Source organism: Rhinopithecus roxellana, chromosome 6, assembly GCF_007565055.1.
Source record: "Rhinopithecus roxellana isolate Shanxi Qingling chromosome 6, ASM756505v1, whole genome shotgun sequence".
Taxonomy (NCBI): Eukaryota; Metazoa; Chordata; class Mammalia; order Primates; family Cercopithecidae; genus Rhinopithecus; species Rhinopithecus roxellana.
This window is the reverse complement of record NC_044554.1, coordinates 103849926-103867054: the sequence shown is the minus strand read 5'-3', so window position 1 is coordinate 103867054 and position 17129 is coordinate 103849926. Positions and strand designations below refer to the sequence as shown.

General features: G+C 59.8%; 1 protein-coding gene across 1 annotated transcript in view; it reads right to left on the bottom strand.

Moving 5' to 3' along the window:
- Window positions 1-17129, bottom strand: part of FAM20C (FAM20C golgi associated secretory pathway kinase) — a 63377-nt gene that overhangs the window by 32864 nt on the left and 13384 nt on the right. Inside the window, exon 3 of the mRNA XM_010366676.2 lies at window positions 13840-13918. Within this exon, the coding sequence (XP_010364978.2) occupies window positions 13840-13918 (79 nt within the window). The remainder of the gene's footprint in view (window positions 1-13839; window positions 13919-17129) is intronic.

Below are 17129 nucleotides of genomic sequence, written 5' to 3'. Positions count from 1 at the left end.
AAGGCCACTGCCAGGATCACCTGCCGCGTCCTCAGAAGGCCCCTCCCTGCATGGGGGCTGAGGGTGACCAGCTCTGCAGGTACCAGGTGCCGTCCCCACGGGGCTCCGGGCAGCAGCTGGGACACCCCCCACATAGACAAGCCGGCTGCAGACGTCATTTGCAGGGGACACGTCCGCCCCCACAGCACCTGCCCCACGCGCCCGCCTGCCTCTCTTCTCCTCCCTCATCACCTGCAGCTGCTGCCTCTGCTGGGCCCATGGCCGCGAAGACAGCCCTAGAGGGCGAGACAGGCTCCTTGGCCTCCACCCCGCAGGCTCTGTGCTCATTTGCTTGCTCAGAACCACACACTGAGCACCTGCCGTGTGGCCTGTGCCGGGGACACAACGACGAGCTAAGTGAAGACTCAGCACCCACCCCCCGTGGAGCCTGCCGCTCCGTGGACAATCCGACAACACAAATCCCCAAGTCCCCATCCCTGTGAGGCTGAGACAAGTTTACACACCCACACTTCAGGCTTCAGACAAAAGGGAGCCTGCCCCAGGCCCTCCCCCTGAGAACTGGGGACCAGCCCTGGTCCTAACTGCACTTCATAGGAACACCGGGTTCATCCATACACATGTGCACACTCCCCCACATCCACATAAGCCTACACGTGCATGGGTGTGCAAACTATGCACACGCCCTCACGTACACATGCACAGGCACACACATGTACCCATGCCTACACATGCACCCACAAAAGCACATGTATGCACACACATGCAAACCCTTACACACATGTGTACACATGTACACATGCCACACATGCACGCCCAAACGTGCACCCACACAAGCATAGGCATGCACACACACACCCCTACACACATACACACATGTGTACACATGCCCACAATGCACCCACAAAAGCACATGCATGCACACACATGCAAACCCTTACGCACACGTGTACACATGTACACATGCCACACATGCACGCCCAAACGTGCACCCACAAGCACAAGCATGCACACACACCCTTACACACACGTGTGTACACATGGACACATGCCCACCCAAATGTGCACCCACACAAGCACAGGCATGCACACACATACCCTTACACACATGCACACATGTGTACACATGCCCACACATGCACGTCCACACAAGCACATGCGTGCATACACATACACACTCTTACACACTCACACATGTGTACACATGCCCACACATGCACGTCCAAACATGGATCCGCACAAGCACACATGGATACATACGTACACTCACCCACCACACACACGAATATATGAGCACATTTGCAGTCCTACACGTGCACACAAACATGTACATACATGTGCACTTCCACCCCACAGGAACACACCCCATGCTCACACACATTCGTGCCCACCAACCCTGAACAGGCACACACACAGGCATGCCCACCTGTGTGCCCACCCACCACATGAGCGTGTGCACACTCACACACAGGCATGCCCGCCTGCACGCCCATCTCCTACACGAGTGTGTGCACACTCAAACACACAGTTTCTAAGAAACAAAACACAACAGCGCAGCTGCCCCGGACCTCCTGACACCCCTGCGTGGCCCCGGCCCTGCCCTGTCTCCTGACTTGTGCAGCTCCGGCCCTGCGCAGGCCCCTCCCTGCCGAGCACCTGGATGCTAAGAACCGCTCATGCAGCTCCCTGCCCTGCTAGAGACAAGGCTCCGCCCTGTGCCCCGGGCCCACCCTCCGGGCTCTCACTTCCCAGGCATGGGAGGCCTCCTGTCCTTGCTCCCCAGGGCATGACAGTTGGGTGCCCAGGAAAAATGCAGCCAACCGCCCCGGCCTCCTACGCTCCAGCACCAGATGACCGGCACACCACGTGGAGCTTCCTGTGCGCAGGTGTCCCGCCCTCCCTCCCGCCTCTCCCCCCTGCACAGGCGGCCAGCGCAGGCCCGTGCAGGAATGTTCCGCTCCAGACCTCCCCATGCCGCCGACCTAGCTGTTCAGGTCTCAGCTCCAGCGTCGCCCCCAGGACTTCCCCAGGTGGTGCCTACACAGAGGCCATGCTTAACTCAATCTGTGGGAGAGACCTCAGAAGGTCAGTGGAACGATGCCCAAGCCTGTCTCTGCCACACTCCTTCGTTTCAGTCCCTCCACGCGTCACCCCTCTCTGAAACGTTCCTGCGTATCTGTTCACATGTGCGTTGCCCACGCCCCCGGGAATTTAGGCTCCACTCGAGGTGGGGTCCTGCGTGAACAGCATCTCCCAGCCGCAGCAGGTGCCCAGTGGTGGCCCAGCGGCCCTGCTGGGCAGGGCAGGGGTGAGAGGAGAAGGGACTTGGCCTCTGCTCGAGGGCCTAACTGCCGGAGATTTATAAGGGACAGCCTCTCAGGCAGGACCCAGGAGGCCACTTGCACGCCAGGAGCCAGCAGCTCTGAGCACAGGGACCCCCTGGGCACAGCAGTGAGGACGGCATGTGGGGGTCCCAGCAGCTTCTGACGAAGTCGATCAACATTCCTGCAAGGGACCCTGGCTTAGCTTCCCGCAGGGAGCCAGCAGGGGCGTCTGAGTGCCAGGCAGCTCTGCCCGGCCAGACCCAGGGTGAGGAGCAGGCTTGGAGGCCGGCCCACACCGAGCGTGGACACAAAGGGGTCCTTGTCCAGGTCTGGTCAGGTCCAGGCCTCTGCTGGGTCCACACCCACACAGCCCATTGGGCAATCTGTTTGCCTTTGGAGCCGGCGAGGCCACAGTGGAGAGAAACATGAATTTTTACCACCAGAACAGAAAATCCTTCGAAATTGCAGACCGATCCCTCACTGATCCTCAAGACCATTTTGTTTCCGCAAGCCTTAGTTTGTGGGGGGCGTGTGCCTGGAAGGTTTCCCAAGATGGCTGTCCCTGGAGAACTCCTGTCCACCCCGCAGACACCCGAGGGTCTCCCGTCCACCCCACAGACACCCGAGGGTCTCCCGTCCACCCCACAGACACCCGAGGGTCTCCCGTCCACCCCGCAGACACTCAAAGGTCTTCCCCAGAGTTTGCTCAGGAGCAGAGACCCCCTTCCATTCTTCCCACTGCCTTGCACAGCCCTCAGCAAAGGGTCCTGATGTCTCCAGGGGTTGCAGACCCATCAGCCTGAGCTCTCACTCTCAGGGCTGTGTCTGCCCAACCCTGAGGGCCCAGCCCAGTGAGCACAGAGCAGGCACCATCCCCAGGTTCTCCTGACAATCAGGGGACCATCCCCTGGCAAGGTCGGTCTCCAGGAGTCCCCCCGACCCCAAGGGCTCATTCACACTCCCCACTCTCACCCTCAGGGTCTTGGCTTTGATTTCTCTGGGGCCCTCGTGGGCCACCAAGGGGCTCCATGCCGGCGGGTCTCGGCCATGCTCCGTCAGCGCCCACCAGTGCTCTCTAGGTTTGCACCTGGTCCAGGACAGCAAAGCCCACAGATAACGGCGAGGCTCCTGTCAGTCCCCACCTCTGTTTCCCAAGTCCGTGGCCAGCTTTGTCCCCTGCCAGGAGGATTTATTCTTTGCGGCTCTGGCAGGCTGTGCAATTTCTCAGCGTTCTCCGCTGCCCTGGATGCACTCGGAGCAGGAAGCCTTGTGGAAATACAGACCTCTTTGTCCCGCTGCGTCTCCAGACCCCACTGGAGCCCAGGGAGGAGAGACGCCAGCTGTCCAGAGGCCTCCCAGGGGCCTCCGGCTATTCACAGGCGCCGTCCTGCATCTCTGCCAGAGGTCGTGGTGTTTGGGGATCTGGGCCACGCCAGGCTGGACTCTGCACAGGCTCTGACCCCTGATCTGTGCCATCTATGTCCACTCCGGTCCTTCTGACGGGGACTGGCCAGTGTGGAGCAGGGCCTGACGCTGGCCACCTTGTGCTCCACACCCAGCTCCTCGGACAGCCCTGCAGGAGCCAAGGGATCCCGCGCTGCCTGTCCTCAGCCCTTCCACACCTAGGCTGGACACCCACATATCAGGGAGGGAGGGCCAGCAAAGGCTGCTGGGTGGCACCTGGCACTCAGCTCCCTCTCCCCTGCGCCACCTGGTGCTCGGCCCCCTCTCCCCTGCACCGCCCGGCACTCAGCCCCCTCTCCCCTGCGCCGCCAGGCGCTCGGCCCCCTCTCCCCTGCGGCACCTGGCGCTCAGCCATGACGCAGGAAACCAGGCTCCACCTGGGGCGAGGTTTGAGGGGAATGTGTGACTTCGTTGTCCAGGGCTGGGCAGGTGAACAGGTGGAGAATCGGGGGAGGGGCTGGGGTCACTGCACGAACCCCGCCGTGGATGTGCATCACGGAGAAAGGACAAGAACTGCGGAGAGGAAGCCGTGCCTCCAAACGCCACGACCACCCATGGTGCCCAGAGGCGGGGTGCCTTGTCCTCTGCAGCCTCTGTGCGGTGGGGAGCACTGGGGAACCCTCACTGTATGTCCTGTCTGAGCCGCTAAGAGGTTCTGAGCGAGTCCCGTCCATGCCACTGGGTTTGGGACTGGACTGGAGTGATCTGTCTGTCCTGGGCCCATGTCAGCTCCCGTCACCTCTCCCACCTCGGTTTCCCAATCTATACCAATCAATAAACATTGGCTGAGTGAGCCGTGGGATGGAGGAGTGACCAGCCCTGTCCCTCGGCTGGGCCACGCGGTGGACACGGGTCTTGTCCAGAGAGCCAGGAAGGGTCAGAGCGCGGTGGAGAGGCCGCACAATGACGCCCCCACATTCATCACTCAGACCCTGCCCTGCCCTCCCTCTGACCAGGCTTGGAGCTTGGCGTCCCGGCCTCCCTTCGGCTCCGGGTTGGCCACGAGCTTACTGGGACGTTGAGCAGGTCATGCACTTGCGTCAGAGGGGCCACACCCGGGGGTCAGTGCGGGTGAACTGAGGTGGCAGCACGCAGCCCGGCACTGCACGGAGGCCCCGCAGGGCACACGGAAGGAGCCCTCCAGGACGGGAGCACCGGAAAGGGGCCCCAGCTGCCGGGAAGTGCTGAGCCCAGGCCTGCGGGGTGAGGAGCTGCTGGAAAGGCCCCAGCCACGTGGTGGACACCATGCTTCATTGAGAAAAGCAGCCAGTGTGGTTTTGTGGCTGGGCTTGAGCTACCCAGCGAACGCTGTGGCCTGCCTGGCAGCTCGTGTGACCCCATTTCACAGATGAGGAGGCTGAGGCCCGGGGAAGTTTGAGAGCCAGCCCGCAGGTGGCAGGCCTGAGCGTCCAACCCCTACCCCACCGCTCCTGGCCTCACACGTCCTCCCAAAGCAGCATCCCGGGGCCGACGGGGATGGGCAGCCCTCGGTCCGCTGTACAGGACCCCAGGTGGCTTATCGAACAGGAACATCGACAGAGCGTCAATTAAAGAGCAGCTGCCTCCCCTCACCCCACCGATGAGGACTGAGGACCGTCAGCCAGGCCCCTCTTCCTCTGAGGGTGGCCACTGCGGCCGTCCCCAGCCCCGTGCTCATCGAACCTCTCAGTCCTCTCCTTGTACAAATGGAGAGTAGAAGGAGCCTGCACACGCTTTGCAGGGACGCACGGGCCCCGGGTCACTGTTCTGCCGTCTTTCTTATTAAAATTGCATCTGTGTTGCCCTCCCTGGACGTGGCCACGTGGGACTGTGGAGAACCCTGAGGGCACCTCTGCCTGGCCCTGAGGCACAGCTCCAAGAGGGAGGCCCCGGGAGCAGCTTCAGGGGAAGCCGGCACCTCTACAGGGCTGCCCTGTGCCAGGCCGCTGTCTGCCACCCAATCTACAGTCAGGACCTGGACACACTTAACCTCAAGTCGAACCCAAGGCCACCATCTCAGCAGCGCCTCCCAGGACGGCCCCGAAACTCCCCTGGGTCCAGGTGCATGTTACCCGCTTGATACACAAAAAGCCAGACGCAGCTCTGCCCTAAATGGGGGCACCGGGAGGGGCTGGAGTTCACCCACAGCCAGTCTGTGACCACCACGTCCCAACCTAGAGGAGGCGACAGGAGACAGGGACGACGACCCCAGGAGGGGCCTGGGCAACTCTCTGACCCCAGTAATACCCGCACTGGACACGGGTCACGCAGAATGCCCCACGCAGGTGCAAGGCCGAGGCCAAGGCTGTGTCCGCCTCCCCCACAGGTCTTGGGTGGTCGGCAGCCCCGGGACAGCTGGGAAAGGCTTGTCCGAGCCGCACCTGCTCACCCCTGGGGGTCCCATCGCTCGCTAAAAGAGGCAACTGGCTTTGGCCCTGGAGCTGCGCCTGGGTCACGGGAAGCCAGTCAGACAGGACACGGGGCCTCTTCACACCAGCACGATGCTGCGTGGGATGGGGCCATTCAGGGTGGGCCCCCCCTCCTGCCTTTAATTCTTCTTCACTGCTCACGCTCTGCTGCCCGGAGACAGGCCCTGGCGGGCCATGTGTTGTCAGAGCCCGGAAGGAGGGCTGAAGTGTCAGCCCACAAGCCTTTCTGCAACTGCTTCTGTTCCTATATCTTGGCTGGGAGGAATTCCTGGGCCTGGGGACAGCTGTTTGCAGACAGTTTCTTTGGGAGATGTAGACGCACACACACTCACACACACGCATACATGTTTCTGTTCTTTGCAAAAGGAAAGACAAGCAGGCTGTAACAGAGAAGGGCTGCAGGCCCTGAGATCCACCACGGAGCCTCGGCCCCCGACGCTGAGCCGCGGCACGGCCTGCAGGGCTGGGACATGAAGGGAAATGGATGCCGTGGGCAGGAACCTCGCCCCCGACGCTGTAAACCCATCCTGGCAAACGCGAGACACATCTGCATGGCTAAGCCCCATCACCAGGCGGCGACGGCCAGAAACTCCCCAGCTGGAAAGAGCAGGGAGGGCAGGAGTCTCCGGAGAAAAGGCTCCCGGGCCAGCATCAAGGACCAGGGCTCCCAGCCGGCCTTTCCTCAGCGAGATGTCACCCCACAGGCTGGGAATCTACAGTCAGGACCTGGACTCACACCTGGGCCCGCCACCGGCTCACTGTGTTAAGTTTCCTCACTGTATTCAGTTTCCTCCTCTGTGAATGGGACTTGAAAATAAAACCACGCCTCCACCTGAATGCCCCTAAAGGTCAATGACAAAGGGGTGCTGGCGATCTCTGTCCCCCGCCCACAGCCACCCGGCTACCCACAGCTCCTCGACTGCCCACCACCACCCAATTATCCAGTCCCCAAACTGCTCAGAGCCACCCAACTGCCCGCAGCCCCCCAACCGCCATGGCCCCCAACCATCCACAGTCACCCGGCTACCTACACCCACTGAACCGCTCACAGCCATCCAACAACCCACAGTCACCCAGCCGCCGATAGCGCCCAAAGGCTCACAGCCACCTAACTACCCAGTCACTCATGCTCCTCCTACTCATCTCCATCCTCTCCACACCACCGTGGGCCCTGGTCCCCTCCCAGCCCATCCTCTCCACACCACCGTGGGCCCTGGTCCCCCCACCCAGCCCATCCTCTCCACACCACCACAGGCCCTGCTCCCCTCCCAGCCCATCCTCTCCACACCACCACGGGCCCTGCTCCCCCCTCCCAGCTGGAGCCTCTGAACTACACGGCACGGTACTCACTCGCTCACTCCACCTCTTTTGCACATTTCTCCTTTCACTTGGCACAGGGCTCCCACTGTTAACAACGCCCTGTCCTCCTGGGCCACGCTGGGAGGCTGGACACACGGACACATGTAGCTGCCTGTCTGCCCCGGGGCCTAGGAGGGCAGAGTGACGAGGAGTGTTTGGGTAGCACCTGTGGCCGGGGCCTCCCCACCTCCAGAGGTCAGACCCCCTGCAGGCATCAAGTCTGAGTCATGTCTGTGTTCCCAGGGCTTGGCGGGAGGCCAGGCCCAGGCACTCCGTGTTTGCGGGATGACGAAATGAATATTTCTACCTGGAGGTGGTCACAGCCAGCGTCGTGGGCAGCCGCCGCATGCCTGGAAGGTTCTTTCCGGGACGCAAGATGGAATTTGCAGCCAACAGCCTGCTTGGTGTGTCCAGCAGACTCAAACCCACGCTCAGTCCCCCGCTTCTCCAAGCCGGAAAGTCGGTGCCTGGTCTCCTAGGCCAGGTCAAAAGGGTTCAGCCCTGCAAGCGTCTGAGACCTCTTCTTCCAACGCCCTTGTTGACGGACGGGTACGCCGAGTCCCAGGAGGGGAGGGCACTCGGCCAGGTCAGACAGCAACAGTGGCGACGCCAGGCCCATCGCTCTGTGGCGACACGGCATTTCCTAAAGCCGCACCTGTCCCGCGGACTGTGCCAGGTCCAGGTGTCACCTCCTACACCCCTCTTTACCCAACATACCTGTCTTCAACATTCAAACATCATTACACCAAAAGCACCAGCAACAACAAAAGTAGCTACATGGGACATCCTAAAATTAAGCTTGTCCTTCAAAGGATACCGCGTATGTGGTAAGGGTCTTGTATTCAGAACATATAAAGATGTCTTTTTCTTTTCTTTTCTTTCTTTTCTTTTCTTTTCTTTTTTTTTTTTTTTTTTGAGACTGCATTTCACTCTTGTTGCCCAGGCTGGAGTGCAGTGGCGCGATCTTGGCTCACGGCAACCTCCGCCTCCCCAGTTCAAGCGATTCTCCTGCCTCAGCCTCCTGAGTAGCTGGGACTACAGGCGTGCACGACCACACCCGGCTAATTTTGTATTTTTAGTAGAGACAGGTTTTCACCGTGTGGGTCAGGCTGGTCTCGAACTCCCGAGCTCAGATGATCCACCTGCCTCAGCCTCCCGAAGTGCCGGGATTACAGGCGTGAGCCACCGTGCCTGGCCCAGATGTCTTAAAACTTAATAACAAAAAGACAACCTAACTGAACAAAATGGCAAAAGCTTTGAATAGACATTTCTTTAAAGAAGACACATAAACGGCCCATGCCCACATGGAAAGATGCTCCAGAGTTAGTCACTGCGAAGTGCGAGTCAAAACCACCACGAAACACCTCTCCACCCCCACCAGAACAGGTCATCCAAAAGACAGACAACAGCACACACTGACAAGGAGGTGGAGAAACTGGAACCCGGGAACGAGCTCCCTGCAGGGTTACAAGATGGTGCAGCCGCTGTGGAAAACGGACAGCCAGTTCCTCAAACCGCTAAACGCAGTTATCACGTGAGCCGGCAGCTGCTCCCAGGAATATATCCAAGAGAGCAGAAAACACCTGCCCTCGCGGAAACTCACACACAGTTGTCCAAAGCAACATTATCTTCGAGTGTCAAAAAGCAGAAACAACCCAAATGCCCGTCAACAGAGGAACAAATGAACAGCCACACCGTGGAATATTACTCAGCCGTGAAAAACAGCGAGGCACCTACCCATGTGGCAGCACAGATGGGCGACGGAACCACGTGTCACTCACAAAGGACTGCACAGCGACCGACCCAGGAGCTTTGGAAATGTGTCACTCACAAAATACTACACAGTGCACGACTCCAGAGCCCCCCATGTCAGTCACAAGGGAATACACACTGCAGGATTCGAGCCTTGGAAACGTGTCACTCACAAAAGAATATGCAATGCACAACTCTAGAGCCCCCCATGTCAGTCACAAGGGAACACACACTGCAGGATTCCAGAGCCTTGGAAACGTGCCACTCACAAAGGTATACGCAATGCACAGCTCCAGAGCCCTCCATGTCAGTCACAAGGGAACACACACTGCAGGATTCCAGAGCCTTGGAAACGTGTCACTCACAAAGGAATACGCAATGCGTGATTCCATTTGTATGAAAATCCAGAATAAATAACTTACTAATATCAAGCAGCAGAAAGGAGGCTAGTGATTGACAGGGACTGGAGAGGGACAAGGGGGCTGAGGAGCGACGACAGAAGGGTGAAGGATTTCTTTGTGGAGTCACAGGAAAACGGGCTAAAATCGACTGTGGGGATGAATATGCACAATTCTGAGCTCAAAGCCACTGGGCTGCAGACTTTAAGAACTGCCTGGCATGTGAATTGTATCTCAGCAAAGCTGACTTTAAACAAAGAACTTAAATATCTTCCTGTAACCCTAAAGCAAATGCACCCAGGAGCTCTTGGGCTAATGTGCCAGCCGCGTGTGCTTTCCAGCGTCTATCAGAAACGGAGACCCTGAAACTTCCACTGGTTACCCCGCCCCACGTGCACTGTGCAGCACCCCAGGCCTAGCTCCGCCCTCACCGCCGGCCCCTGGTCTACACCCTCTCACCTTACATCTAGCAGCCCAGAGGAGCAACACTGTGCCCATCTAACTAATTCAGATGTTGTACCAAGAACTCACCAAGCCATGATGAGCGCATAGAGCCAAGTCCTTTATTAAAGAAAACTTTTTTTTTTTTTTTTGAGATGGAGTCTCATTCTGTCCCCCAGGCTGGAGTGCAGTGGCGTGATCTTGGCTCACTGCAACCTCCACCTCCCAGGTTCAAGCGATTCTCCTGCTTCAGCCTCCTGAGTAGCTGGAATTACAGGCGCAAACCACCACACCTGGCTAATTTTTATATTTTTAGTAGAGACAGGGTTTCACCATGTTGGCCAGGCTGGCCTGGAACTCCTGGACTCAAGTGATCCACCCGCCTCGGCCTCCCAAAGTGCTGGGATGACAGCTGCGAGCCGCTGTGCCCGGCCTTTAAAGAGACCTATTAATCATGGATCTTAATTCATTAATGCTGTGGTCAGTGCATCCCCCAGGCCCTGGGCACAGCCCCCATAGGCCATCAGGGGTGCCACTGGCTGCAGGACCTTGATCAAGGACAGACCCAGGCCCTGGTCGGCAAAGGAGGTCGGGCACCAGGCAACGCCCTGACCTGACCTGGGGGTGGCAGTGAGAGGACCGAGCTGGGAGGTTTGTGAAAGGTTCGCACACGCCCGCCTGCCCGCGGTGTGGGGTCCCTGCCTCCGCCCACCACGTGCCCAGTGGGAAGACCGAGTCCCGGACCAGCCTCTGGACGCCACAGCCTTGGACACATCCTTTCCCTTTCTGGGCCTCAGCTTCCCCAACTGCAGCAGGCTTCCCAGGCCTGTTTCCTGGCTATGCTCTAACCCAGCCCCCACCTCCCCACTCAGCCCACGCGACACATCGGCCTCCCCAGGTGACAGCACAGCCCTGCCCAGCCCATTCGTCAGTGGCCTTGGCCTTAGGCAAGCTGAGATGGCAGGGCCCCAACAAACGGGCTAGGGGCCGAGAGTCCTGGGGAGGCGGCTCTGGAGCCTGGCACCACCTCTGCCCGCTGCAGGACCATGGGAGGTCTCCTGACCTCTACAGTCAGCCCACATGTGGCCACAATGGGGATGTGGGTGCCCACCATGGTGGGGGGCTGGCGAGGTTTACGGAGGCCTGGAGAGGAAGAGGTGGGGGAGGTGAGATGGAAGGTTGGGGGCAGGCCGGGAGGTTGGAAGAGGCTGGGGCAGGTCTGGGGGAGGCTCCGGGAGGTTGCAGGGACGGTGGTAGGAGGCAGGGAGATGTCCAAGGGGAGGTTCAGGGGTGGCTGGGAGGTTGGGGGAGGCTGGGGGGAGGCTGGGAGGAGGCATGGGAAGGTCCGAGGGGAGGATGGGGGAGTTTGGAGGAGGCTGGGGGAGGTTGGGAGTGGCTGGGGGGAGCCTGGGAGGAGGCCCCGGGGAGGCTGACGGGGGAGGAGGAAGGGAGAAGGCTGGGGAGGTGGAGGGTAGGTCGGTCACCCTGGGCTTAAGGGGACACTGGATCCTGGTTTCTACTTTCCTTCTCCAAACCCGAGTTCCCTCAGTTATGGGAATGGCCGTAAACGCCACGTCCTACAACCCACAGGGCCACGTGAGGATGGACGAACATAAAGGCTTCTGTATATAAGCCCCAAACACAGGCCAGGCCCACAGCTGCCGAGTGTCCGAGACGCTGGTTACTGCAGGGCCTGGCGCACAGCAGCGGCCCCGCAAATGTCACTGTTTTGCTGCCAGCCACAGCTGGACTTTCCACCTCCTCAGAGATGAGAAATGGGGCCTCATGGATTCATGCAGACCATGAAATAGGGGCCGGACAAGCCGGCGCCCAGGAACACTCTTCTCTGTGGCCGGAGCACAGCACCCCGAGGTCCCATAGCTCAGGGTGACGGGGCCACCCCTCCAGGGGACGCTCCTGAATGAACCTGGAAACATCTGCTAGGCTGGAAAACGCACCCATGGGTGGGAGTCATGCCTGCGGCTCGAGCCAGCTCAAGGAAGATGAAGACGCCGGACGCCGCCATTTGGCGGCTATTCCGCTCCCGTTACCGCCAGGGGAGGGTCCACTCAGCAGCAGCTGCCCAGGCTCAGTTGTCTCCTGCCCACCCGCCGCTCCACACCACAGCACCCTGAAAGGAGGGGTCTTCAAACAGCTCCTTCGCGTAACCCAGGAGACCCTCAGGTCTCCGGGCGATGCCGTCTCTCCCAGCTGAGCCTCCTCAACGGGGTCAGAGGCCACGAGAGGCCCAAGGAGGCTGTTTCACATCCACGCACAGAAACGGCGAAGGAAGCACCTGTGATCTCAGGCCCCACGCAGGGCTGGCCGTGAGACCCGTGGGGGCAGCGGGTCAGTTCCCACGTGTTCATCCCACCCCTGGCAGCAGCCCTTAGCTTCAGGCCCTGAGCTCTGATGGCCTCTGTGTAATTTTGGTGAATGGCTGCTCCTCGGCCCTGGGTGAGCGGGGATGCCCTTGGCCCCGGGCTCGGGCACAGGACTGTGACTCACCCACCAGCTCCAGGCGGCCCCGGGTCTGAGGCCAGACTTGTGGGTCCTCGGGGAAGCCCGGAGCAGGGCCACCTCCCTCTGTCAAATCCAGAACCTCTGTCCAGAGAAATGAGGGGCCCAGAAACCAAGCCCAACAGCCAACATCTGCCTCCAGCCACAACTTGCAAGCAGGCAGCTATATTTTGTTTGACCTGCAAAGTATATTACGAGCTTCTGAATTAGTTACTACCAAGATGAAACAATAAAAAGAAATCCATGTTTCTAGCTTCTCTGGAAAGTTAGAAATCAGGCCAGATGGCCAAGGTCTGGTGAGCCGACAGGCCGCTGACCCCTTCCTGTGGGACGCACACCCCTCGGCCTGCCACAGGCCCCGCCCAGCCCAGCAGCCTCCCTGGCATGACCTGCCTGTCCCTCCGGGCATTTGTGCCTGAAACACAGCAAATCTCTCTTGCCAGTGCATAAATGGCCTTGTTTGGGACTAACAGAAGATCGCAGGACAACCTTGGCCCACCGGAGGTAGCAAGCCCAAGACCCACACCGTAGCCACTTTGCTGAACCTGCTGGGGTGGCCAGAGGTCCAAACACCCCTCACCACGAGCTGTCACGTGCCACGGAGCGCTGTGGTCCTGGTTTTGGTGACACGGTTTCTATTTTATCCAGAACAGGGCGCACTGTTCACTGGACCACATCCAGCCCATTTTGTTGCATAAATGAAGACTTATTAGAACTTGGCCTCCCCCATCGCCACGGACTGCGTCTGGCTGCTCTGGGGCTAGGAACACCCTCTGAATACTGGGGAGAGACCGTGCACCTGCAAAGCCTGAAATAGCTGCATCCAGCCCTTTGTAGGAAAGGTGTGCGGGCTGCAGAGGCGTGCTGGGAAGGTGCGGACGTCACCCCGTTCAGAGAGGCATTCTTTGGTGTTCACGTTCCAGGTTACTTGTTTAAAATACAAATGCTTATTCTCACAGGGTAAGAATAACCAGCAGTAGGTTTTCAGTCGTATAAAAAGGGATGAGGTGGGGAGGCCGTGGGAGAGCAGAGAAAATGAGGCCACCTCTGTTGCTCGTTTGCCACGATGTGGAGAGTGGAGAGTGGTCACCCATAGTCTCCCCAAAACACCCTGGGAGAAGACACGGCCCCCCCCCCCCCCCAGCAGGAGCCCGGCCCACAGGCCTCGGCACTTACTTCATGGGCTTGAACAGCGCTTGCCCGTAATTCTGGAAGGTCATGATGAGCTTCAGCTGCGTGCCCCCCGACTTCATGGCTGCAGGAAGGAGGGAGAGAAACAGGGTCACTCTCTGGCCTCACGTCCCTTCTCCTGGGCGGACGAGGGCTCTTGGCTGCAGTCCACACACACAAGCCAGCCAGGTCCTCTGGGCATGGTCCAGGCGTCCCATTCTGCCTGGGAAGTTTGAGTTTCTGCAGTGAAGCTCTCACCTGGCTGATGGATTCCCTGCCTGATATTCGGGGTTAAGCACTGGGGCAGATCTCTCCATGCTGACCACAGACACAGGGCCTGACCCCAGAAGGGACGGCCGGGTGTGGTTACCTGGACACACACGTACACACACACGTACACACCCCCACACACAGCCATGTACATACCCCCACACACCACACACACCACACACACGTACACACCCACAGACACAGGGCCTGACCCCAGAAGGGACGGCCGGGTGTGCTTACCTGCCTGCAACGCCTCACACACCCGCTCACATCAACACACACCTACATACACCTGCACACCAACAAGCACCGACATACTTTCACACACCCACAGACACCCCACACACACCCCTACATACACCTGCACAACCACACACAGCCACTCACACCCCCGCAGACACCCACACACACCCTGCATCCCCGCACCTGCCTAAGAACGGGGAGTGGCGCCTCCCGCCTGTGTTTCTGGGGAGCTACAAGGAACCCCAGCAGGATGACTTTGGGGAGACCTGGGGTTGAAAGCACCTGTCTCACTGGAGGCAGCTCCTGCAGCTCTGCAAGGACTCGGTGGGGGTGTGGAAGCCTCCGGAAGCCTCCTCCAGCTTTGGCCACCTCATCAGTCCAGGAGGCTCAAGAACTCCCAATAAGACCCTCCTTCAACCACTTTGGGATTTTCTTTTTGCTGCTGGAGAAGGAAGGAGGCTACTGGGGGCTTCCCACAGCAGGGAAGGGGCTGGCCTCGGCCTGGGGCGTCCTGGGAGCTAAGTTGGCCACAGCGAGGGCCTCCAGGCCGCCCGAGACGAGGGGTCATCACACGGTGTGGACTGGTCAGGTTCTGGCCACACAGGGGATTGTCCAGTGTGAGGGGGCTCACGGGGCCACACCAGGCACTGGTCACACGCTAACATCACGGGCGTGAACAAGAGCCAGGCGTCCCTGCCGGGACAGACGTAAATGGAACGTGGTGGGGTGGCATGCGAGCACTCATGTGCAAAGGTGAAGAGGGAAGTGGGACGGGGCCCTGGGCGTAGTTCAGGATCAGCCTCCCTGGGGAGCTAACATTTGAGCTGCCTTTGGAGTGAGGGGCAGGGCTGGCCCTGGCCCCACAGGGGACGGCACGACCCCGGAGAGGCAGAGCAAGCGCAGTCCCTGAAGGAGGTAGTGAGCACGTGTACAGGGCTGAGGGGCCCACGACTGACACATCACAGCGGACAGGAGGGTGCAAAGGTGGGATGGGGGCCAGTGAGCCAGCAGGTCTCAGGGAGTCCCAGGGGAAGGTAAGGGCGGCCAGCGCGGGGCAGCAGGGCTGAGGGGCTGGTGCAGATGCTGACCCTGGCTGCTGTTGCTGCCCCGGAACCAACGGTGGACATTGAAGGTGGGGGAGGCTGGGGCTGCGGCAGCTGCAGGAGACGGTGGCAGTTTGGTTGAAGATAAAGATGGAAAAATCGAAAAATCCAAGAAATATCTGAGGATCTGAAAGGTATTTGGCGGACTGACATGGGATATGGAGCAGGGGGATGATCAGAGAAGGAATGGCGTGGACGGAAAACCAAACCCAGCCAGCCCGGGACGACGGAGACACTCCAGGGACCTCACGGTTCCTCCACGTGGCTGGAGGGCACATGCGTGTGCTGAGGGCGTGGAACTTGGGGAGGGCCTAGCCCTGCAGGGGATGGTGGGATGGAGGAGCCGCCTGCAGATAGGTTTGTAGCTTTGATAGAAGAAAGCTCAAGACACTCCCTTCAGACAGGAAGAACTGCCCCAGAGGAACCAAGGTCTCAGGTGGTGGCTGGCTGGGAGGGAGGGTCAGCGTGAGGACAGTAGGCTTCGGGGAGGGCCTGGGGTGCCGTGGATGCTTCCCGAGGACACTGAGTCCTCCAGGAAGGCCAGGAGCATGGCGGGGAGCACGGACTAGAAAGCAGAGTCCCCCACCATCCACGGGACGTCACTTTGGGCACAAGGGAGGAGCTGGCACCGGCCCCAGGCAGGAGGGAGACAGAGCCCGAGGCCGGCACAGGCACAGAAACAGTCAATGGCCTCCGATGTGCCCTCAGGGCAGTGCTCGGCTTCCTGCGGCCAGGCGTCTCCCAGGGGTCTGCACCTCCCTCTCCTCAGTTTTCCCTCCTGTTAAATGGGGCCCAGTGTCCGAGTGTGGCAGCTCACGCCTGAAATCCCAGCACTTTGGGAGGCCAAGGCAGGAGGCTTGCTTGAGGCTGAGAGTTTGAGACCAGCCTGGGCAATATAGCAAGACCCCATCTCTACCAAAAACTTTAAAAATTAACTGGCGTGGTGGTGTGTGTCTGTCCCAGCTACGCGGGAGGCTGACGTGGGGGTATGTGTCTGTCCCAGCTACGTGGGAGGCTGACGTGGGAAGATTGAGGCTAGGGGCTCAAGATCAGCCTGGGCAACAGAGACCCCGTTTCTACAAAACAATGGGGCTCAGGACACGGACACCTGTCCCGCCTCCTTTCCAGGGTCCTGGTGAGTTGGCTGGTGCCTCATGTGACCTGCCAGAACCTCGGCTGCTCCTGTAGAATGGGGGTGACACGCCTCATCCAGGACCACCCTTAGGACTACGTGGGGACAGTGCCGTGAGTGGTCAGAAGAGCAGCCGCGCGGGGACTCACCATGGTGAGGGCCACACAAGTGCCACGTCCCCTCCCCGAGAACTGAGAATAGCAAGAGCATGCACGGAGACTCACCACAGCGAAGGCCACACGAGTGCCATGGCCCCTTCCTGAGCACTGACAACAGTGGCAGTGTGGGGACTCACCACAGCCAGGGCCACACAGGTGCCACGTTCCCCCCCCACAGCACAGAGAACAGCAACGGTGTGGGTGCTCACCATGGCAAAGGTCACGAGTGCCACGTGCCCTTCCTGAGCACTGACAACAGTGGCAGTGTGGAGACTCACCACAGCCAGGGCCACACAGGTGCCACGTTCCCCCCCACCACAGCACAGAGAACAGCAATGGTGTGGGTGCTCACCTCAGCAAAGGCCATGAGTGCCACATGCCCTTCCTGAG